The sequence below is a fragment of the Exophiala oligosperma genome (genome assembly GCF_000835515.1).
Source record: "Exophiala oligosperma strain CBS 72588 unplaced genomic scaffold supercont1.18, whole genome shotgun sequence".
Taxonomy (NCBI): Eukaryota; Fungi; Ascomycota; class Eurotiomycetes; order Chaetothyriales; family Herpotrichiellaceae; genus Exophiala; species Exophiala oligosperma.
The window spans coordinates 267094-282834 of NW_015622835.1; the positions used below are offsets into that span (position 1 = coordinate 267094).

The 15741-nt window shown below is 51.6% G+C and overlaps 9 protein-coding genes across 12 annotated transcripts; 3 read left to right on the forward strand and 6 right to left on the reverse strand.

Moving 5' to 3' along the window:
* Positions 1 to 164: 164 nt before the first annotated feature.
* PV06_11060 lies at positions 165 to 2543 on the reverse strand. 4 transcript variants are annotated; one of them, XM_016412677.1, is made up of 3 exons: positions 1187 to 2543; positions 1053 to 1107; positions 165 to 989 (listed from the first exon to the last, which is right to left on the reverse strand). In XM_016412677.1, the coding sequence occupies exon 1, from the start codon at positions 1621 to 1623 to the stop codon at positions 1276 to 1278; it is 348 nt and encodes a 115-aa protein (XP_016256990.1). In that variant the 5' UTR covers positions 1624 to 2543; the 3' UTR covers positions 165 to 989; positions 1053 to 1107; positions 1187 to 1275. The 4 variants fall into 4 exon arrangements, with proteins under 4 accessions (XP_016256990.1, XP_016256988.1, XP_016256987.1 ...); XM_016412675.1 differs by having other exon boundaries at positions 165 to 1107; XM_016412674.1 differs by having other exon boundaries at positions 1053 to 2543.
* PV06_11061 (uncharacterized protein) lies at positions 585 to 936 on the forward strand (the record flags this gene model as incomplete). The annotated part of the gene is made up of 1 exon (XM_016412678.1): positions 585 to 936. One exon carries the CDS (start codon positions 585 to 587, stop codon positions 927 to 929), a length of 345 nt encoding a protein of 114 aa, XP_016256991.1. The 3' UTR covers positions 930 to 936.
* An 84-nt stretch (positions 2544 to 2627) lies between the features above and the next one.
* PV06_11062 (uncharacterized protein) lies at positions 2628 to 4292 on the reverse strand. Its single transcript, XM_016412679.1, has one exon. It carries the CDS (start codon positions 3133 to 3135, stop codon positions 2731 to 2733), a length of 405 nt encoding a protein of 134 aa, XP_016256992.1. The 5' UTR covers positions 3136 to 4292; the 3' UTR covers positions 2628 to 2730.
* Positions 4293 to 4759: 467 nt separating this feature from the next.
* PV06_11063 (uncharacterized protein) lies at positions 4760 to 6082 on the reverse strand (the record flags this gene model as incomplete). Its single annotated transcript, XM_016412680.1, has 2 exons — positions 4760 to 5230; positions 5279 to 6082. 2 exons carry the CDS (start codon positions 6080 to 6082, stop codon positions 4760 to 4762), a joined length of 1275 nt encoding a protein of 424 aa, XP_016256993.1.
* A 1319-nt stretch (positions 6083 to 7401) lies between these two features.
* Positions 7402 to 7778, forward strand: PV06_11064 (uncharacterized protein; the record flags this gene model as incomplete). The annotated part of the gene is made up of 2 exons (XM_016412681.1): positions 7402 to 7501; positions 7549 to 7778. The coding sequence occupies 2 exons, from the start codon at positions 7402 to 7404 to the stop codon at positions 7776 to 7778; spliced, it is 330 nt and encodes a 109-aa protein (XP_016256994.1).
* Positions 7779 to 7834: 56 nt separating this feature from the next.
* Positions 7835 to 8895, forward strand: PV06_11065 (uncharacterized protein; the record flags this gene model as incomplete). Its single annotated transcript, XM_016412682.1, has 2 exons — positions 7835 to 8359; positions 8416 to 8895. 2 exons carry the CDS (start codon positions 7835 to 7837, stop codon positions 8893 to 8895), a joined length of 1005 nt encoding a protein of 334 aa, XP_016256995.1.
* A 416-nt stretch (positions 8896 to 9311) lies between these two features.
* Positions 9312 to 9569, reverse strand: PV06_11066 (uncharacterized protein; the record flags this gene model as incomplete). Its single annotated transcript, XM_016412683.1, has 1 exon — positions 9312 to 9569. One exon carries the CDS (start codon positions 9567 to 9569, stop codon positions 9312 to 9314), a length of 258 nt encoding a protein of 85 aa, XP_016256996.1.
* A 24-nt stretch (positions 9570 to 9593) lies between these two features.
* Positions 9594 to 10229, reverse strand: PV06_11067 (uncharacterized protein; the record flags this gene model as incomplete). Its single annotated transcript, XM_016412684.1, has 2 exons — positions 9594 to 10093; positions 10172 to 10229. 2 exons carry the CDS (start codon positions 10227 to 10229, stop codon positions 9594 to 9596), a joined length of 558 nt encoding a protein of 185 aa, XP_016256997.1.
* Positions 10230 to 11770: 1541 nt separating this feature from the next.
* On the reverse strand, positions 11771 to 12145 carry PV06_11068 (uncharacterized protein; the record flags this gene model as incomplete). The annotated part of the gene is made up of 1 exon (XM_016412685.1): positions 11771 to 12145. The coding sequence occupies one exon, from the start codon at positions 12143 to 12145 to the stop codon at positions 11771 to 11773; it is 375 nt and encodes a 124-aa protein (XP_016256998.1).
* Between the last annotated feature and the right edge of the window lie 3596 nt (positions 12146 to 15741).

Genomic DNA, 15741 nt, shown 5'->3' on the forward strand with positions numbered 1-15741 from the left:
GCGTTGAGCGTTTACCTCACCCAATAAAATTTAGCTGAAGGTCATAAGGCAAAACAAATACAAGGCGCAGTGTCTCGACTCGTCCTTTAGACTAGTCCGGCCCCTCCGCGGCGCTTAGCAGTGACATTTACCACGCGGAGGAACATATAAGACGGTTCTGGGACCCATTGTTCAGATCTTCTTTGTAGAGTTCATTTTACATCACGCATATTAGAACTAGCTTCTCATTACCGATCATGTCGCACCAGAACTACTGTGGCTGCAAGAATGTTCACCCAACTCCAAGAGAATTCAAACGATGCACCAAAAATCCGAATAGCCATCTTCCGTGCTACCATTACGAACCTCCTACTCAGCGCCTCTACCCTTGCGAACGACAAAATGGGCCCCACGTCGTCGAGCAAGTCCATCCCGCCTCATCTACGGTGAGGCAGGGAAACTGTCCTAACCATCGGTCAGAAGACTACTGGTACTTCAATGGGAAACAGTTCACAAAACCGAAGACTGGCGGTGCGGGTGCAAGGGGAGCGGGACCAGCTAACATTACGATCAAGTAACGGCAGCAGGCTTTCCAATGGATGCTGATGGCAAAATGCCATGCAGCTGCCGGTGCCGGGCTGGATATGGAGGGGGCTTTCAAAACCGAGGGAGACCCGACAGCGGCACTCAGAGACGGCCCATCCAAGAGACCACGGCTGACAGTACACGCCAGGTTTTCCGACAACTCCCAAAGGTGCTCTTCGGAGCAAACAGCAGATCCTGGATCTGCGACAGCCCGATGGGATGTGGCCAACTCGTCAAAGCCAGAGAGTGATCTGAGGGCTTCGGAGATCTGTCGTATGGTTCATGACATAGAAGAAGACGCGAAAGCTAGAGTCAGCTTCCCAGAAGAATCGAGGCAACGTGCCGAAGTCTTCATCCAAGGGTGATCGTGGGAAGAAGCGTCCTTTCTTTTACATATTGGATAATGATATCTCCGTTTTGCACGCCTTCGAAGCAAAGTCGTTAGGACATGAGAAACTCATTTTTCTGGCGCAGGGCGATAATCCCACCAACGAAACAAGACAAGCCAAACAGTTCGACACATTCATCCAAGTCCGTACCTCACTGTATGCTCTGTGAGTCAGCCACCTTGACAGCGATTATTGGGGTATGCTATATAGGCAAACAAACAATGGTGCCGTACAGGGAGATTTGGTGGTCGAGCAGATGAGATGCTCGGCATATGGATCAGAGAGCAAAAGGAGCCGGGCCGGGCAAAGACTGCGCGTCCTCTCACCGGCGGTAACGATATCGAGGGATTGAGAGCGCCGGCTGGAGGAAGACTCGGGCTCGGATCAGGTAGAGAAAGATCAATTTTGCTTCAGCGGCCGCCCGAGACCTGGCGTATAGCCGTGAAAAGGGTTGAGAGAGTCTGAGAGTCCTGAGCGTGAGCGTATAGGCATCAAGGACGGCGGTCGTGCTAGTTGATGTCGATGAGGATGGTATATCGAGAGAGCATTTGAGGCAAATGATGTAGGCTGACAACAAGCGAGGGGAAAACCTCTGCGCGTAGTTGTGTTCAACTTGTACTATTGTCGTGTGGTGTCTGAGAGCCATTAAAGGCGCAACGATGAGAGACATTCGGCGTTTTCTTAGGGCGCCGAGAGCCCTGCTTCTCTTGACCGTGGAAAGCTGACCACAGAAGTCAAACGGTTCTTGCTGTAGTCCGCGCACCCGCTTCGCCGTCAGTGGTAGCTGAAGAATGAGGATCTCGAGCTTTCTCTCGTTCTCGCCATCAGGAGGTCTGTCACATGAATTGAGGAGGAGGTGGACCGCAAACGGATTATCACCGACGTTGGTGAGAATTAGAGGACTACTACAGTGTACTCCACAAAGACCGAGGGTGAGCGTGAAGGTGGTCGAAGGCTATTGTACACACACCCCGAAGAGATCGCAAGCTCGTCGAAGAAGGAACTTCTCTCGTTGACAGTCTCGCCGAATCTGTTTCGTTGCGTGCTCTTGACGACGCACGCTGGTGATCGCAAGTTGCCGTTTCATGTTAACTGGGACACGATCCTGGGAGCGCGGATGTTCACCAAGGTGCGCAGAGAAGACGCGAACCCTACGCTGCCGGATGTTGCTTGAGGGATTTTGAGCATCGTTGCAGAGGCGAAGACCGACTGTGACGAGCTCGATGGATACTCGGTCCAGTCCCGCCGATGGCCCAATCGATGTTCCTGACCGCCAGCGGTTGCCCAGGGATCTTCTTCAGACAAAGACGTAAATGTCGGCTTCGGAATACTGAAGATCGACCTTCGAGGCAGAGATGCACCGACGGAAGGCGTGGATGAAATTAGAAATTAGAAGGCCCAGTGGTTGTGTCGCGTACGAGTCCCGTCTACGTAACGACGTGCATTCATCTCGAGCCTCGTTTCTTCACAGTGTAGAATACCAGACTGTCCCTCCGATATCGCCAGCTCGTCGGCGGCTCCCTGTCCAATCGACGAGGGTGGTGGAGCGTTGAGGGTGTGACGGCCGCTGTGACGGCCGCCCCTGAGACTGCTGCCTGGCGGTCCGCAGCACCTTCACCCCCGCGGGCACCCGGCTCACCCGGCGAGGGTGAGGTAGGGCGGCGCCGCTCACCCCCTCGAACCGGACGGGGAGGCGTGCCAACAGCCGGGACATTCGCTCTGAGCTCGCGGGGCGCTCACGCAGACGGTGCCGCTTTTAAAACGACCTGCTCGAGACTCACCCTCTTCTCACTTTTCTTCTCAACCTCCCACTCACGCTCTCACGCACCCTCGCAGCGACGGTCTGATTTCTCCTACAGTCCCCTTGGTACGCCCCGTCCCAAGATGGGTTCCATAATCGGCGACAACCCGGGGGATTCCATTTTTGGATCCCTGCGAAGGGGTCTTGACTTTCAGACCTGAAGTCTGCCGCTCCCCTCCTCTCTCGTCGACTTCCGGACCCCGGGTACAGAATGGCGTCCCTCTCGCCTCTGAGATTACAGGCTACAATCTTCCCTTTCGGATTCTGCAACCTACAGGGCCGCCCCCCTCCCCCCCCTTCTCGGGGGCTCCCTCGCTCTGTCACTATTGCTTCCCGACGAGCGAAGTCCAAGCTCCTCGAGCTTTCTACGCCGACCACCATGGGGAAGCAGAACACCACGACAGACGAGCTATGGGCTCGTGCTGAAGCCAACGGCTATCAAGAGAGGAGCACACAACGAGACAGACAAGGTCCGTGATGCAGAAAAATACGTTTCTAAGACGAACAAGGATCACGACCGAACATTACATCGGTGTCTCCAGTAAGAAGCCCAGGCCGATGTCATGTCCTCCCTCCCGGCTCTCTTTCTCTACAACGTCATCCTTAGTGTGATTCATTGCCTCCTTGCTTGTGACTTGCACGGTTGTCCGTGTTGTACTTCGCTAAGTAATCTGGAGTGTTCTTTCCGTCCTCCGTGCCTGAATCCCTACGTCCTGTCGTCATCGGTCGCGGATTCTGGGAATTACCGTACGGTATCCAGCTCAAATGAGACAAGAAGCGAGAATCCACTTGTAATATGTCGAAGTGCCCCTCTCGCGGAATGACAGCCATTTTCCCACGAGCGCGAAGAGCCAATATCGAGAACTCGGCCCGGCTCGACGCCGCAAATTTGAGATGGAGAGCAGGCAACAATGCAGGCACACGGGCGATCAATTTGTGCGGCATTATTGTGACTGGACGCAGGAAGTGCGGTACTCACCTTGCAAGGCCTCTGCACCAAAAAAGTAGGTGCCCCTCGCGGGTTTCCCTATCGTTCTCCACCAGTGTCGTGACGTAGAATCCCAGTAGCGACAGCGCGGCAAGTCGAGTGTAAAACCACGACAACCGAGGTTGTTTTCATAATGCTCTCCCAACTCTTTCACAAGTCTAGAACCAACGCCAGAGAATCGCATCGTACAATTCATCCTCACGAGGCAGTCCAAAGGGACATACGGTTGCCGATCGCCTCAGGACCATTGGCGAAGGGAGAGATGATCGCCCGGATGAGCTGAGCCTGCAGGTTGTGCGGCCGGGAGAGTCAAATGTCTCAAGTAGGAGTTGGAGGCTTGGAGGCGGGTAAAACAGGCTGCGCCCAAGGACGCAAAGGCTGTAAGGATCGAGTATTGGGAGGGTGATCGGGGTGCATTGGGAGAGGCGAGGCAGACTTCGAAGTTCGTTTGTGGAGAATCGAGGGGGGCCTGATGCGGCAGAGAAGGATGCAAGCGGTAGAGCGTGACGCACGACGAGTGCACCAGGGCGACGCAGGTGAGACAGGAAAACAGGTTGACGGGAAGACAGTTGGGTAGGGACGAGGATTCTTATAGACGTCACAAGCGGCGGCGCGGCCAGCCCGGTCCATACCCGAAACGGCAGGACCGCCTAAACCGCAGGCGGATTTCCCGGCAAGAACCTTTACTATAGTAAAGATCTAGTAAAGAAAATTGAGACACTTTGCAAAACAATACTATCTCAACCCGTGTTAACGCATCTCTAATATTATAGCTACCCCAACCTAGCTTCATTGTCTGATTCCGTCTTTACAGCTACTTACACCCAGTTTAACAGTCCTGGATTTTTGGCTAAGAAGCATTTTCCAACGCCTGAATGCCACCCTAACTAGGCACTCTTAATGCAGTGTGAGAAGCTCCAGAAGGCTTTGTCGAGCCGGCATAGCGGCTTCAACGCGAAGTACTCTTGCGCACTATTTCTTTCATTCCCGAGCTAATCAATACCTCTACCATTCTGTTCAGACCATGCTACATTCAACGTGCATAATACTGTTGTTGGTGTAACCGCAACCGTATAATTGCTTATCGTCCGGTCCTCTCCCACGTCTGCTAGACCCGAAGTAACGCTGTGTAAGCACAAGCTGACAATGCATCCATATTGCCCTGAACCCAATCCCGAAGAGGCTCATCTGCGGGCTCAAGGATCTTGAAGTGAGTGGGTTGAACACCTTTCTCCCCTTTGGGCTACATTGTTCCTGCAGTAGAGCACGTTTTTTGTCTTCATGTATGTCGGGGAATGCAAAGTCGCCATATGCGAGAACAAGAAGCTCAGAGAAGCCATTAGGTCCGAAAACCCAGTCAGCAAAGCTGTCTATTTCCTCGCGATTAACATAAAATTCGTGGTCGCGCCTAGTTAAAGAGTCCCCTGCGGCTCTCAGATGCAGAAGTCTGCAAGAAACGTCCTTTGCGTGTGGCTGGAGACATTTTCGCTTTTCCCGAAGTCAGCAATTTAGACGTCAAAGATTGATTCCACTCACCGCAAAGGTAGGAGGATATTGGATCCCGACGACATCACAATCTCCTTTCGTGAAAAGCTCAAAGAAACCCCCACAAAAGGTTGGGTCACCGTCCGCTTCTTCCTCAAAATACGGGCTTTCGTCGTCAATGTCGACAGTTCGCGCATGTATGGCGACACGCTCCAAAGTCTCTAAGTGACTGCAAACGGAGTCCACGACCTCATCCCACTGCACAATAGGCAAGCAGAGGTACAAGTCTCTAAGACGTGAGAGCTTCCGCAAGAATGGGGGAACCGTAAACTCCAGTCCCAACGTGTCATCATTGTTGCCATACTCGTACCCGCATGTTACCTCGAGAGATTCTAGTTCCAAATCTTGTCGGGCCTCAGTCAGATGCTCCAGCAATTTAACCGTCTGTAGGCAATTCCAGAGCTTGAGTTGCTTCAATTGGAAGATCGAAAACGCATTGACCAGCCGAGTGATGGCGGAGTCAAAGGACACCTGCCTGAGGAGCAGATGCCGTAACACAGGAAAACAGACACCGCTACTTCGCCTGTCGGCATCTAAAGGCAGGCCCAGAATGTCATCGGCGAAGAAGTTCTTGCGTCGAGTGGGCTCGTCTAACCATCGTGTATGATCTATATACCAAAAGTCGTCGGCTTTTGACCAGTCCATGAGATCAAGGTTAAGAACTTCCAAGTGTCCCGCGTTTGCAGCAAGGCAGTCTTTGATTGCATCAAAATCTTCCTTGGATTGAGGTCCGGTCCAGGAAAAGCTCCGAATGTTAACAAACTTCGTCAGATCGTATTCGTTCTCGCCCTCCATTGTCATATCGCAACACCGGCCACCATCGACGCACCTGGAAAGCAATGAGTCACCGCACTGTATTTTGTACTAGCTGGTTGTTCACAGTTTAACGGAGACCTTAGGCATCTTGGTGCCTGGACCACCGTTTTCCTTAATCAGATTCCTTGCTCTCAGTACGACGGATAATTTAACTACCCCGTACCCTGGCGCACCGCCAGGCCTATGGTTACGGGGAAATTTAGGCAACAGTGTAAGGGCAGGGAATATTCCAGGTTCACTAACGCCTATCTGGAAAGGATGCCTGGCCGAGAGGCAAGTATAGCCGAGGCCTAAAGGGGATCCTTGAGCCCGAACTGGCTTCTAGCATTGGGCGCTCCCTGTGGCTCGCGCAGTGCTCCCCATAGTCTGGCCGGGCTCCCACAACGCTCTCCCCTGCTCAGCCGGGTCTCCTCGATGCTCCGTCACGTGCCCGAGTAAAGCAGCCTCGCTCCCTTTCCTGAACGAACATGGTAAAGGATAAAGCACAGTTCGGGGCATATATAATATATATATATATATATGGAAAATTGTTACAAGGACGTACAGCACATGGGACATGAATTCAACGAGACATTGGCTTTTTGGTGATTATCAACAAATGTGATCTCCAGAGCACGTCCTCCGCACAAAGTTCAGCCCAGATTCCTTGGGTTTTTGGCAAAAGAAGGCATGCTGGAGCAAAGCGTCTCCAGCAGTCCGCACTACGCTTTGCGCACACCTAGACATCAGGACACACAGTGGTATGGGATGGCTTCCCAAATTCTAGAGATACTCAGCCACACATTGACTCGGTTGCGACAAATATGAGACCACAGATGTGTTTCTGCTGGATGTAACGAGAGTTCTGCTAACTTTGTATCGTCATCCAACTCCCGAAGAGGGAGAGGGAATTACTGGTGGCGCAGTCTCCTCGCTAATCTGGGCACTACTAATAATAGATAGCTGGAATCTTTTGTTCTAGATTCTCGATGGGCCGTGCACGAATCGTTCCCGCGTGATGGACTTGCCTTTTTCTTCGAACCAGGTGTCTGTGCTGCGAAGATACCTGTGCATGGGCCAGTAGTCCTACGGCTCGAACACCGCCCAGATCGTCATTCTGTTGCATCTGTGCAATTCAGTCCACGCTGAAACTAGTTAACTTTGATAAAGCTGAACCTTGTAGCGGCAATATACTGCGCTTCAAGCAGAGATGCCCAAGATATATACTCCCAGTAATCAAGCATGGGAAAAGTCCAACTTGCACGACAATCTATCAACACTGAGGACACAACATTGATAAGATTGCGACAACAAGCACTATGGTTCAGACTCTTGCGCAGACGGTCGAGGAGCGATATCGCATCGGGAGTGTGAAGCTACAGACGACACCGAGACCACCCCCAGTCATTGATTTTTCATGTACGCGCTCTACACAGGATTAAAGGCACCTGCTAATGTTATGGTAGCTTTCTATGGCGATGATGACCATATCAAGGCGAACCTTGTGGAGCAAGTCAAAGCCGCATGTCTGGAGAAAGGATTTTTCCAAATTACCGGACATGGTATCTCTGAAGACCTTCAACAAGCTATGATGGAGCAATCCAAAGACTTTTTCGCTCTACCACTAGGACAAAAAGAAAGATACGACCAAGGTCAGTTTTCGAATACACCTTGTAAAGTCCAGTGCAAGGGATGAATCGGTCATGTACTGACGCAGTGGACCAACAGCGAGCCATCCAAACAGACTAGGCTATGAGCGTTTACGATCACAGAACTTCGAGGGCAAAACGTCTGGCGATCTCAAGGAGGGCTTTTTCTTCGGGAAGGTCTTTTCCTCAACACCATCCTTACGTTCAAGAAGGCAGGCTGCACTGTGGCCAAAACGTCTACCCAAGCGAGCTGCGTGACCAGGATCGCTTCAAGACAACGGTGACCCAATACCACCAGGCAATGACTGCTTTGGCGGAAGATATCACCCGCCTCCACTGCATTTCTGGTGATGATGTTAGTTGTGGAGGGCTGAAGATATCCGGATACTACACCCCAGGGACCTTCCAGCAGTATGTCCTTAGCAAGGCGAACTATGTCACGCCGATTCCAGAAGACCTTGCTAGTGAGATAGCTGCTCCGCTCTTGTGTGGCGGGGTGACGGTGTATTCTGCTCTCAAGAAGTCAGGCGCTCAGCCAGGAGACTTTGTTGTGATACCCGGATGCTCGGGAGGATTGGGACATCTAGGTTTGCAGCTGGGAAGCCGTGTCTTTGGGTACAGAATGATTGTAAGAAACATGCTGGTCACCCCTTGGCCTCTGACAGTACGCTAACTTGTGTCTAGGGCATTGATTCGGGCGACAAGAAAGCCATCGCAGAGGAGTGTGGCTGCGAATTTTTCTTCGATCTAGGAGCGTACAGCCGGGATGAGGAGGGTACCGAGAAGCTCATCGAGGACATCAAGAAGACCAGCGACGGGCAGGGAGCAACGGCGGTTGTCCTCTGCACCGGCAGCAAAGCGGCATATGATATGTCGATCAGGTTACTTCGAACCAAAGGGACCGTGGTTTGCGTGGGAGTTCCCAATGGTGATGTGACGCCTATCGCAGGAGCGGATCCGGGAACCTTGGTGGCGAAACAGCTCAAGATTGTTGGCAGTGCTGTGGGCAACCGCCTCGAGGCAATCGAGACCCTAAACTATGCTGCAAGGAGGTTGATCAAGACCAAAATCACGGTTGAAAATCTGCAGAGCCTGAACGAGGTGTTTCGGAAAATCAAGGATGGTCGGCTCCAAGGGCGAGCTGTGATCTCTCTGACGGACTAGTCGATCTGACGATCCGAGCATATTCCTTGTGAGAGATGCTAAGGAACAATGGGCCCGTTTATAAACCGAATTTACGACAGCCACACTTCACAATGGTTGTATTCGATACCCTATACGTGCAGTTATAGTGACTTAGGTGACATGAATGCGAGTATCTCTCTTCGCGAAATCCATTATTCATAAGATGAATCGTGCTAAATAGTAAGTAAAGCATTTCTTCTCTGCAAATTCGTATCTTATTTACATGAAAGCTGTCTTATGGAGCTAAGACGCATGATCCCGCCGCACATCCTTACCTGAGGTCCTTACTTCCTTGGATATATGCTTTTCAACGGTATCACGATGAAATATCCGCTGTGTCTCTGGTAAGGCATACATTGACTGCTATCCCTACTACTAAGGTGCGACATCGATTTCTACCCTGTTTGAGGCCACCCACCATTTACTGCAAGGACCTGACCGGTAATGTAGCTGGATTTCTCGCTCAGAAAGAAGATTGCTGCATCAGCCAACTCTCCAGCCTCACCCCAGCGCTTCAGAGGGACTTGAAGACGCGCCCAATCCATGATATCCCCTCGATCTTGGTGACCATAGACGTCTTTGTTCTTGCCCTCCTTCTGGTCCGGCATTTGAACCTGAGCCAGTGGGGTATTCGTCGCACCCGGAGCAACCATGTTCGCCCGCACACCGTACGGGGCTCAGTCAAGAGCCCACATCCGTGTGAGACCAAGGACAGCGTGCTTGGCGGCACTGTAAACGGCGCACTGAGGGAACCCGATTAGAGCAGCGCTTGATCCGAATGTGACAATGTTGTGCTTGGTCTCATGGATAGGCGCGTTCTCGGCCGCAGGCTTGACCTGCTCGCGTACTCTAGCAAGGAACTCGGTGGTGGCGTAGTAGCAGCCGTTTGTATTGATTGCGAACGTCTTGTCGTAGACGGGATCGCTCTCGATCAGGCGGCCTGCGTCGTCGGCTGGCGCGGCCCCGGCAGTATTGACCAGGCCATAAACATCTGGAGATATTTCGTAGACCTTCTTAAATGAGGCCGCGACCTGCTGACGAGATGCAAGATCGACCGGAATATGTTTGTGAAGTTTGCCAGTGGTAGGGTACTCGGCATGATCTTTGGACAATTGCTGAATGTCGATGATATGCACAGTAGCACCGACCGAAAGTAGTTTGCTGACAATTTGGTAGCCTATAAATACGTAACCTTTAGCATCACATACCTCCGTTCCCATGGGCCTAACATTGATTGGGAAAGGAGAAGGCTCACCCATCCCTGACGAGCCGCCGGTGACGACGACCGTCTTATTCCCAAGCCACTCAGTCATGGTTGTGTTGTGATATTACCGGCTAAGCTGTGTCTGAAGGTGCTCTTTAGGCCACGCATATAAACTTGACGAACGAGAAGGCACCCTGATCTAATTCTACAATGCGTCTACTTTATGCTCAAGTATCTAGTGAACCCGGTGAACCATATGCTCAGATCTCTCGTAACCCATCATTAGGTCAACGCTTGGTTTGACAAAGTGTTGGCGAGTGGAGAATCAAGCCTAATCATCCCTGTTGCGTAAATGGGGCGCGACGACCCCCACTGGATCTTGGCTGACATTTGCACCGTCTTCATAGGATTTTCAACCCAAGTACCACATGAGATGGCGTGCACTCCGCGCAAAGAAGGCTCCTTCTTGGTGACAGCCCCCTTCTCAAGTAAGCTATCGACCTTTTTGGCATCGGACAGGAGATCAATTTCATCGATATTATGTCGTTTGGCAGTACGAGTGTTAGCATGACTGCGGTTATATGAGTCCAAGGCCACTGTACAGTTTTCGATTGCGATTGACCCGAGCTCCTCCTGCAGTAGGGAATGGGAGTCCCTATCAGACTGCGGTCGGGTCGTCATAATTGTGGGTAGATCCAGACGGTCCGAAGGAGGCTTGTTAGAATCAATTCTGTATGGAAGAGAAGGAGTAGAGTGCGGTGTACGGGGTATGCAGGGAAAAAGAGTGAAGTGGTATGAGACGTGAGTCAAAACAACAGGAAGACAGCAATTGATGTGAATTAACATGGCATCTGTAAGGTGCGGCAGAGAACCGTCATTCAGTATCGCAGGTGGGAACCGGTATAGTATTCGGAGTGGCATCTGGAGTAATATACAGAGTAGCAACTCGAGCCGCAACTCGAGCGGTATCCGGAGTAGCATCTGAAGCAGGGATTTTAATACTGCTGTAGTTGAAATCAATATAACACCTAGAGGTGTATATGGAGCTGTGGAGCACTATATGGAGCGGTGTTTGAAGTACCACCTGAAGTGGTGATTTCCACTACCGCGGTAGTGGAAATCAATATAACATCTAGAGCAGCGTATGGAGCAGGGTGTAGACACTGTATGGAGCAGTGTCTGAAGTACCACCTAAAGAAGGGATTTCCACTTCATCGCGCGGGGCATCTATCTTTTGCGAATGATCTGCTTGCGCCATCACTTCACTAGCATTTAGATAATTGTATCGCCGATCGATGATTCGTTTCATACGAACATGGCAATGGAGCATGGTTGTCGGACGAAGAATTTTGCTATTCTCTTGTCAATTTGCAGATTATTGTCGATAGAGCCAGAAGCTGCGTCTCTGGCAAGAAGTCATAAGTCTCTCCTATCAGGAGAAATACAAGAGCACATAGAATTTAAATTTCGCCAGCTCAACCCTTACAAGGCCGTGTGTAGCACTACGTTTTGACAATGGTTTATCCATTTTGTTAGTTTTACCACTGATGAAGCGATTGGGTAGTATTGCTGCCGTAGAGCGATCTTATCAACCATCGACCCAGGACAAGGATGTCTTGAGTCTTTTTCTCTTTCAGAGAGAAAAACGTATCATGGTTGCAACCCACGCTTGGCAGCCTCCAACAGCACTTCGACCACTTCCTCCGGGTGACTGACCATTGGTACATGGTCCGAATGGATCTCTTTAATCACAACATTGGCTCCCTTCTCTCTAGCTTTATCAACCATTTCCCGCTGGAGCTGAGGAGGAATGACAGGATCATCGGTGCAAACCAGAGACGTTGCGGGTATTTGGAGATACCAGGCAAACGCCAGGGGATCTTTAAATGTCCTTGAGCTGTGTTTCAGAAGACGACTGGCGTATTCCGTCCGCTCGACGGCAGAGCTATGGGCGAAGATGAACTCGCCCTGTGTCTTTGGATCCATGGTCAGGTAGTCCGTGGGCTTTTGGGTGTCTTCAGGCATTCTGCCCTCCTTGATCTTATTGATGAAGTGTTAAGGATATGAGATTATGCTCGGACTCGAAATGTTTCCTCATTGATTTTTTTTTTTTATGTATTTATCTTTTCAATCATGGCTCCCATCCTGCATATATATATATACACTCTTCAGAGGGAGATTCCCCAGGTTGGATATGGATGCGACGTTGATCGTGTCACAGGTCCGAGACTTTCTCAAGACCGAATATCCATTTCGTTTCAGTCTTCAACCTGAGCCTCAACAACCACCAGGGATGCCAGATTCGTTGTGGAAAACTTTGAAACCGTTGCAGCCGGGAGTCGGGGTCCAGATGTCCGACGTCGACAGGTATCTTGATTCTGCAGCAGTTAGCTGGTCACAGAGCTGTGTAGAAGATGGCAACGCTGACTGGGCTCTCAAGTGGTGGAAGGCCAATGCCTTCGAGTTCCCGTCAATGGCACGCGCCGCCCGTGACTATTTGGCGGTTCCCGCTACCGAGGTCGGCGTGGAACGTGTGTTTAGTGGAGCTAGAGACGTCCTAGGTCTCCGACGGCAGTCGATGAGCGCTGACACCATGCGCTCGCTGGTCCTGCTTAAGGCCCACTATGATTCTCGCATGTAGATATAAGAAAAAAAGGGATGTGTAAACTGGTGGAGCGGGAGACATGATTTGCCGTAGAGTCAATTGGACTGGGATAGACTCTTTTAGATTCACACACAACTCGACGGCGACGGCGAGGACTGAATGAGGATGCGACACGACAGAAATCTGGTTATTTCCATCCAGGAAATGACGAGTATCCACCCTCCCTTCCTGCGACCCACATGTGTGAATATTCGTGAATATTCACGAATACTGCGAATACGAATAGAGTCCTGTTGAAACAAGTGATAGTATTGTTGGTTGTTAGGACGATACTTGGTCTTCCCGTAGAGGCGGGATGACTATCTTATATACTCAAGTTCCTACCCCTTGTCACACCGTTTCAGCCACCGGGATCTTCAACACTCCCACTCGATGGCTACCTTCTCTAGGAGGGTAACAGCGACTGTCTATCACGGTGCTGGCGGACCCGTTAAGTCTTCGAAGGCCACTTCAAAGAAAAAGAAAGGGAAAGGTGCCTGAGTATCCGCTCTGAGCTCGGGTTGACAATCCGTGAATATCACTCAATGCCGAGCCCTCTCCGAAACCATTCAAATCGGTCTCGTGCAAGAGGCTTGGTGAGTCCATCGGCGATTTGTTCGGTTGTTGGAATATACTGCAGTTCCACTGCACCAGAGCCTTGAACCTCTCCCTGCCACTTCCGTTGGATTTCCATGTGCTTGGTGCGTGAGTGGTACTGAGGATTCGAGGACAGAGCGATGGCTCCTTGATTGTCGCCGCAGATGATCGTCGCGGCTTTTCCTTGCGCCATGTTGAGTTCATGGAGGAGCCTTCTCAGCCAGATCGCTTCCTTCGTGGCCTGTGTCTGTCCCATGAACTCGGCTTCACAGGTTGAGAGGGCAACGACACCCTGGCGTTTGGATTGCCAACTGATCGCTCCGCTTCCGATGTTGAAGAGATAACCAGCGGTCGATCGTCTGGTGTCGCGACAGCCGGCCCAGTCGGCATCCGTGAAACCTCTCAACATCTGGAGGTGACCCTTATATGTCAGTCGAAGAATCCTCGTGCCCTTCAGATATCGGAGGATTCGACGAGCAAGTTTCATATGTTGTGGTCCCGGGTTGGCCAGATACCGGCTTGCCGTCGAGACGGCGTACGCGATGTCTCCCCGGGTTCCGAGCATGATATACATCAGCGACCCGATCATGCGTTGGTACTCGATTCTCTGATCCGCCGGGCAGGTATATTCCGGTCTGTTGTCTGGCAGAGGTGAGCTTTCTACGGGCGTGCTGACGGGCGTGCAATCGTCCATTCCGAACTGATGGAGAACCTGGTGGATGTAGGCTTCTTGACTCAGATAGAGTACTCGATTCTGCCGCTCTCGTCGGATGGACATGCCGAGGTAGTAGCTGCACGGTCCCAGATCTGTCATCTGAAACCGGTTTTTCAGGCTCCGCTTGATCTTCCTTATCTCGGCAATGCTGGGCCCAATGATCAGGAGGTCGTCGACATATACTGCCAAGTACACGTTGCTCCGGACAAAGATCCCGAGATCCGCGTTGATAGGTTCGAAACCCAAGCTGCGGAGAAAGTTGGTCAGGGTTTGGTACCAGATACGGGGTGCTTGTTTCAGGCCGTAGAGTGCCTTGCGAAGTTTGCACACCCTCGGCGTGCCATCGGTCATGTGGTGAGGTTGTTCGACATAGATCTCGTGGTCGATATCCCCATACAAAAATGCGGTCTTGACATCCATTTGTTCGATCTCGAGATCCAGAGCCGCGGCGACGGCGAACAGAGCTTTGTAGCTCATCGGTTTCACCACGGAGGCGAAGGTCTCGTCATAGTCTACGCCTTCTTCTTGTGTGAAGCCTCTCACCACCCAACGGCACTTATGGCGGATGACTTCGCCATGGGGTCCTCGTTTGAGTCGGAAGACCCACTTTCCACTGAGAACCCGACGATTCTCGGGAGGATCAACGAGCTCCCACGTTCTGTTTTGTTTCAGTGAACTCACTTCATCCGTCATTCCATTCACCCATTCAGGCCAGCTTGGGTCATTCTTTGCTTGCTGAAGGGTCTTGGGCTCAAACGGCTCGGTTTCTCCCGCCGCCATGATCAAGAAAGTCGGGATTACGTTGCTTTCAGGTACGTTGATCAATGCGAGTTCTTCCGCGCCATCAGCAGATGTACCCTGGATGATGGCCGGCGGAGGCCGGAGCCTGAGTTCAGGATGACGTTCTAATACTTCTTGTCGCACGGTATGTTCTGGGCGATCAAGATAGAGTTCTGGATATTGTTGCCATTCTCTTGAGATTGGATCTTGCTGAGCATCGTCTTGTTGCTGGTCGCCGCCGGGTGGTGAGTCATTCCCTCGGACATCGACTTGCCGGACATCAGATAGCCGGGCATCTGAGGATGGTCCGAAGGTATCGTCACTCCGTGTGGGCGACAAGGTTCTGTCTCGTTGTCCAGCAACGGGTGGCTGCGAGTTCTTGTCACTCGACTGAGACGTCTGCTCTTGCACATGATCGTTACTCCGTAGAGGCATTGTTTGTGTTTGTGGCGCCATGGACGTTTGGCGTCCCGAGGCGGGCACGGATGCGTGCCGTATACTTACCGACGGTTGGTTTAATAGTCCCACCGTCTCGCTCCCCCCTGCGGCAGCAGCCATTGCCCCAGGTGAGTCGTCTTGTTTCGCTCCCACATCTTGTCTCGTCTGTGTGGAGGGAGTTTTGAGGACTTCATAAAATTCAGCGTTCGGCGTCCCAATAATTCTGCCGTCTTCCAGTAGGACACGGTAGTTCGTGTTTCCTTCGTATCCTAGCAGGAGACATGGCCTCGTTCTTGGTTCCGTCGGCTTCTTTCTTTGCTTGGGTGGGATCAAGTATTCCCCCCGAGATCCGATCACTCTGAGCCGTGAAAGGTCCGGCTTGTCGCCGTACCAAGCTTGATACGGCGTCATGTTGAGCTTGGACGACGGGGATCGATTAGAAAGGAA

Excerpts from the sequence above, each read along its gene's own strand:
- PV06_11062 (XM_016412679.1), bottom strand. The coding sequence starts at position 3,135 with ATGGTGGTCGGCGTAGAAAGCTCGAGGAGCTTGGACTTCGCTCGTCGG.
- PV06_11060 (XM_016412677.1), bottom strand. The coding sequence starts at position 1,623 with ATGTCTCTCATCGTTGCGCCTTTAATGGCTCTCAGACACCACACGACA.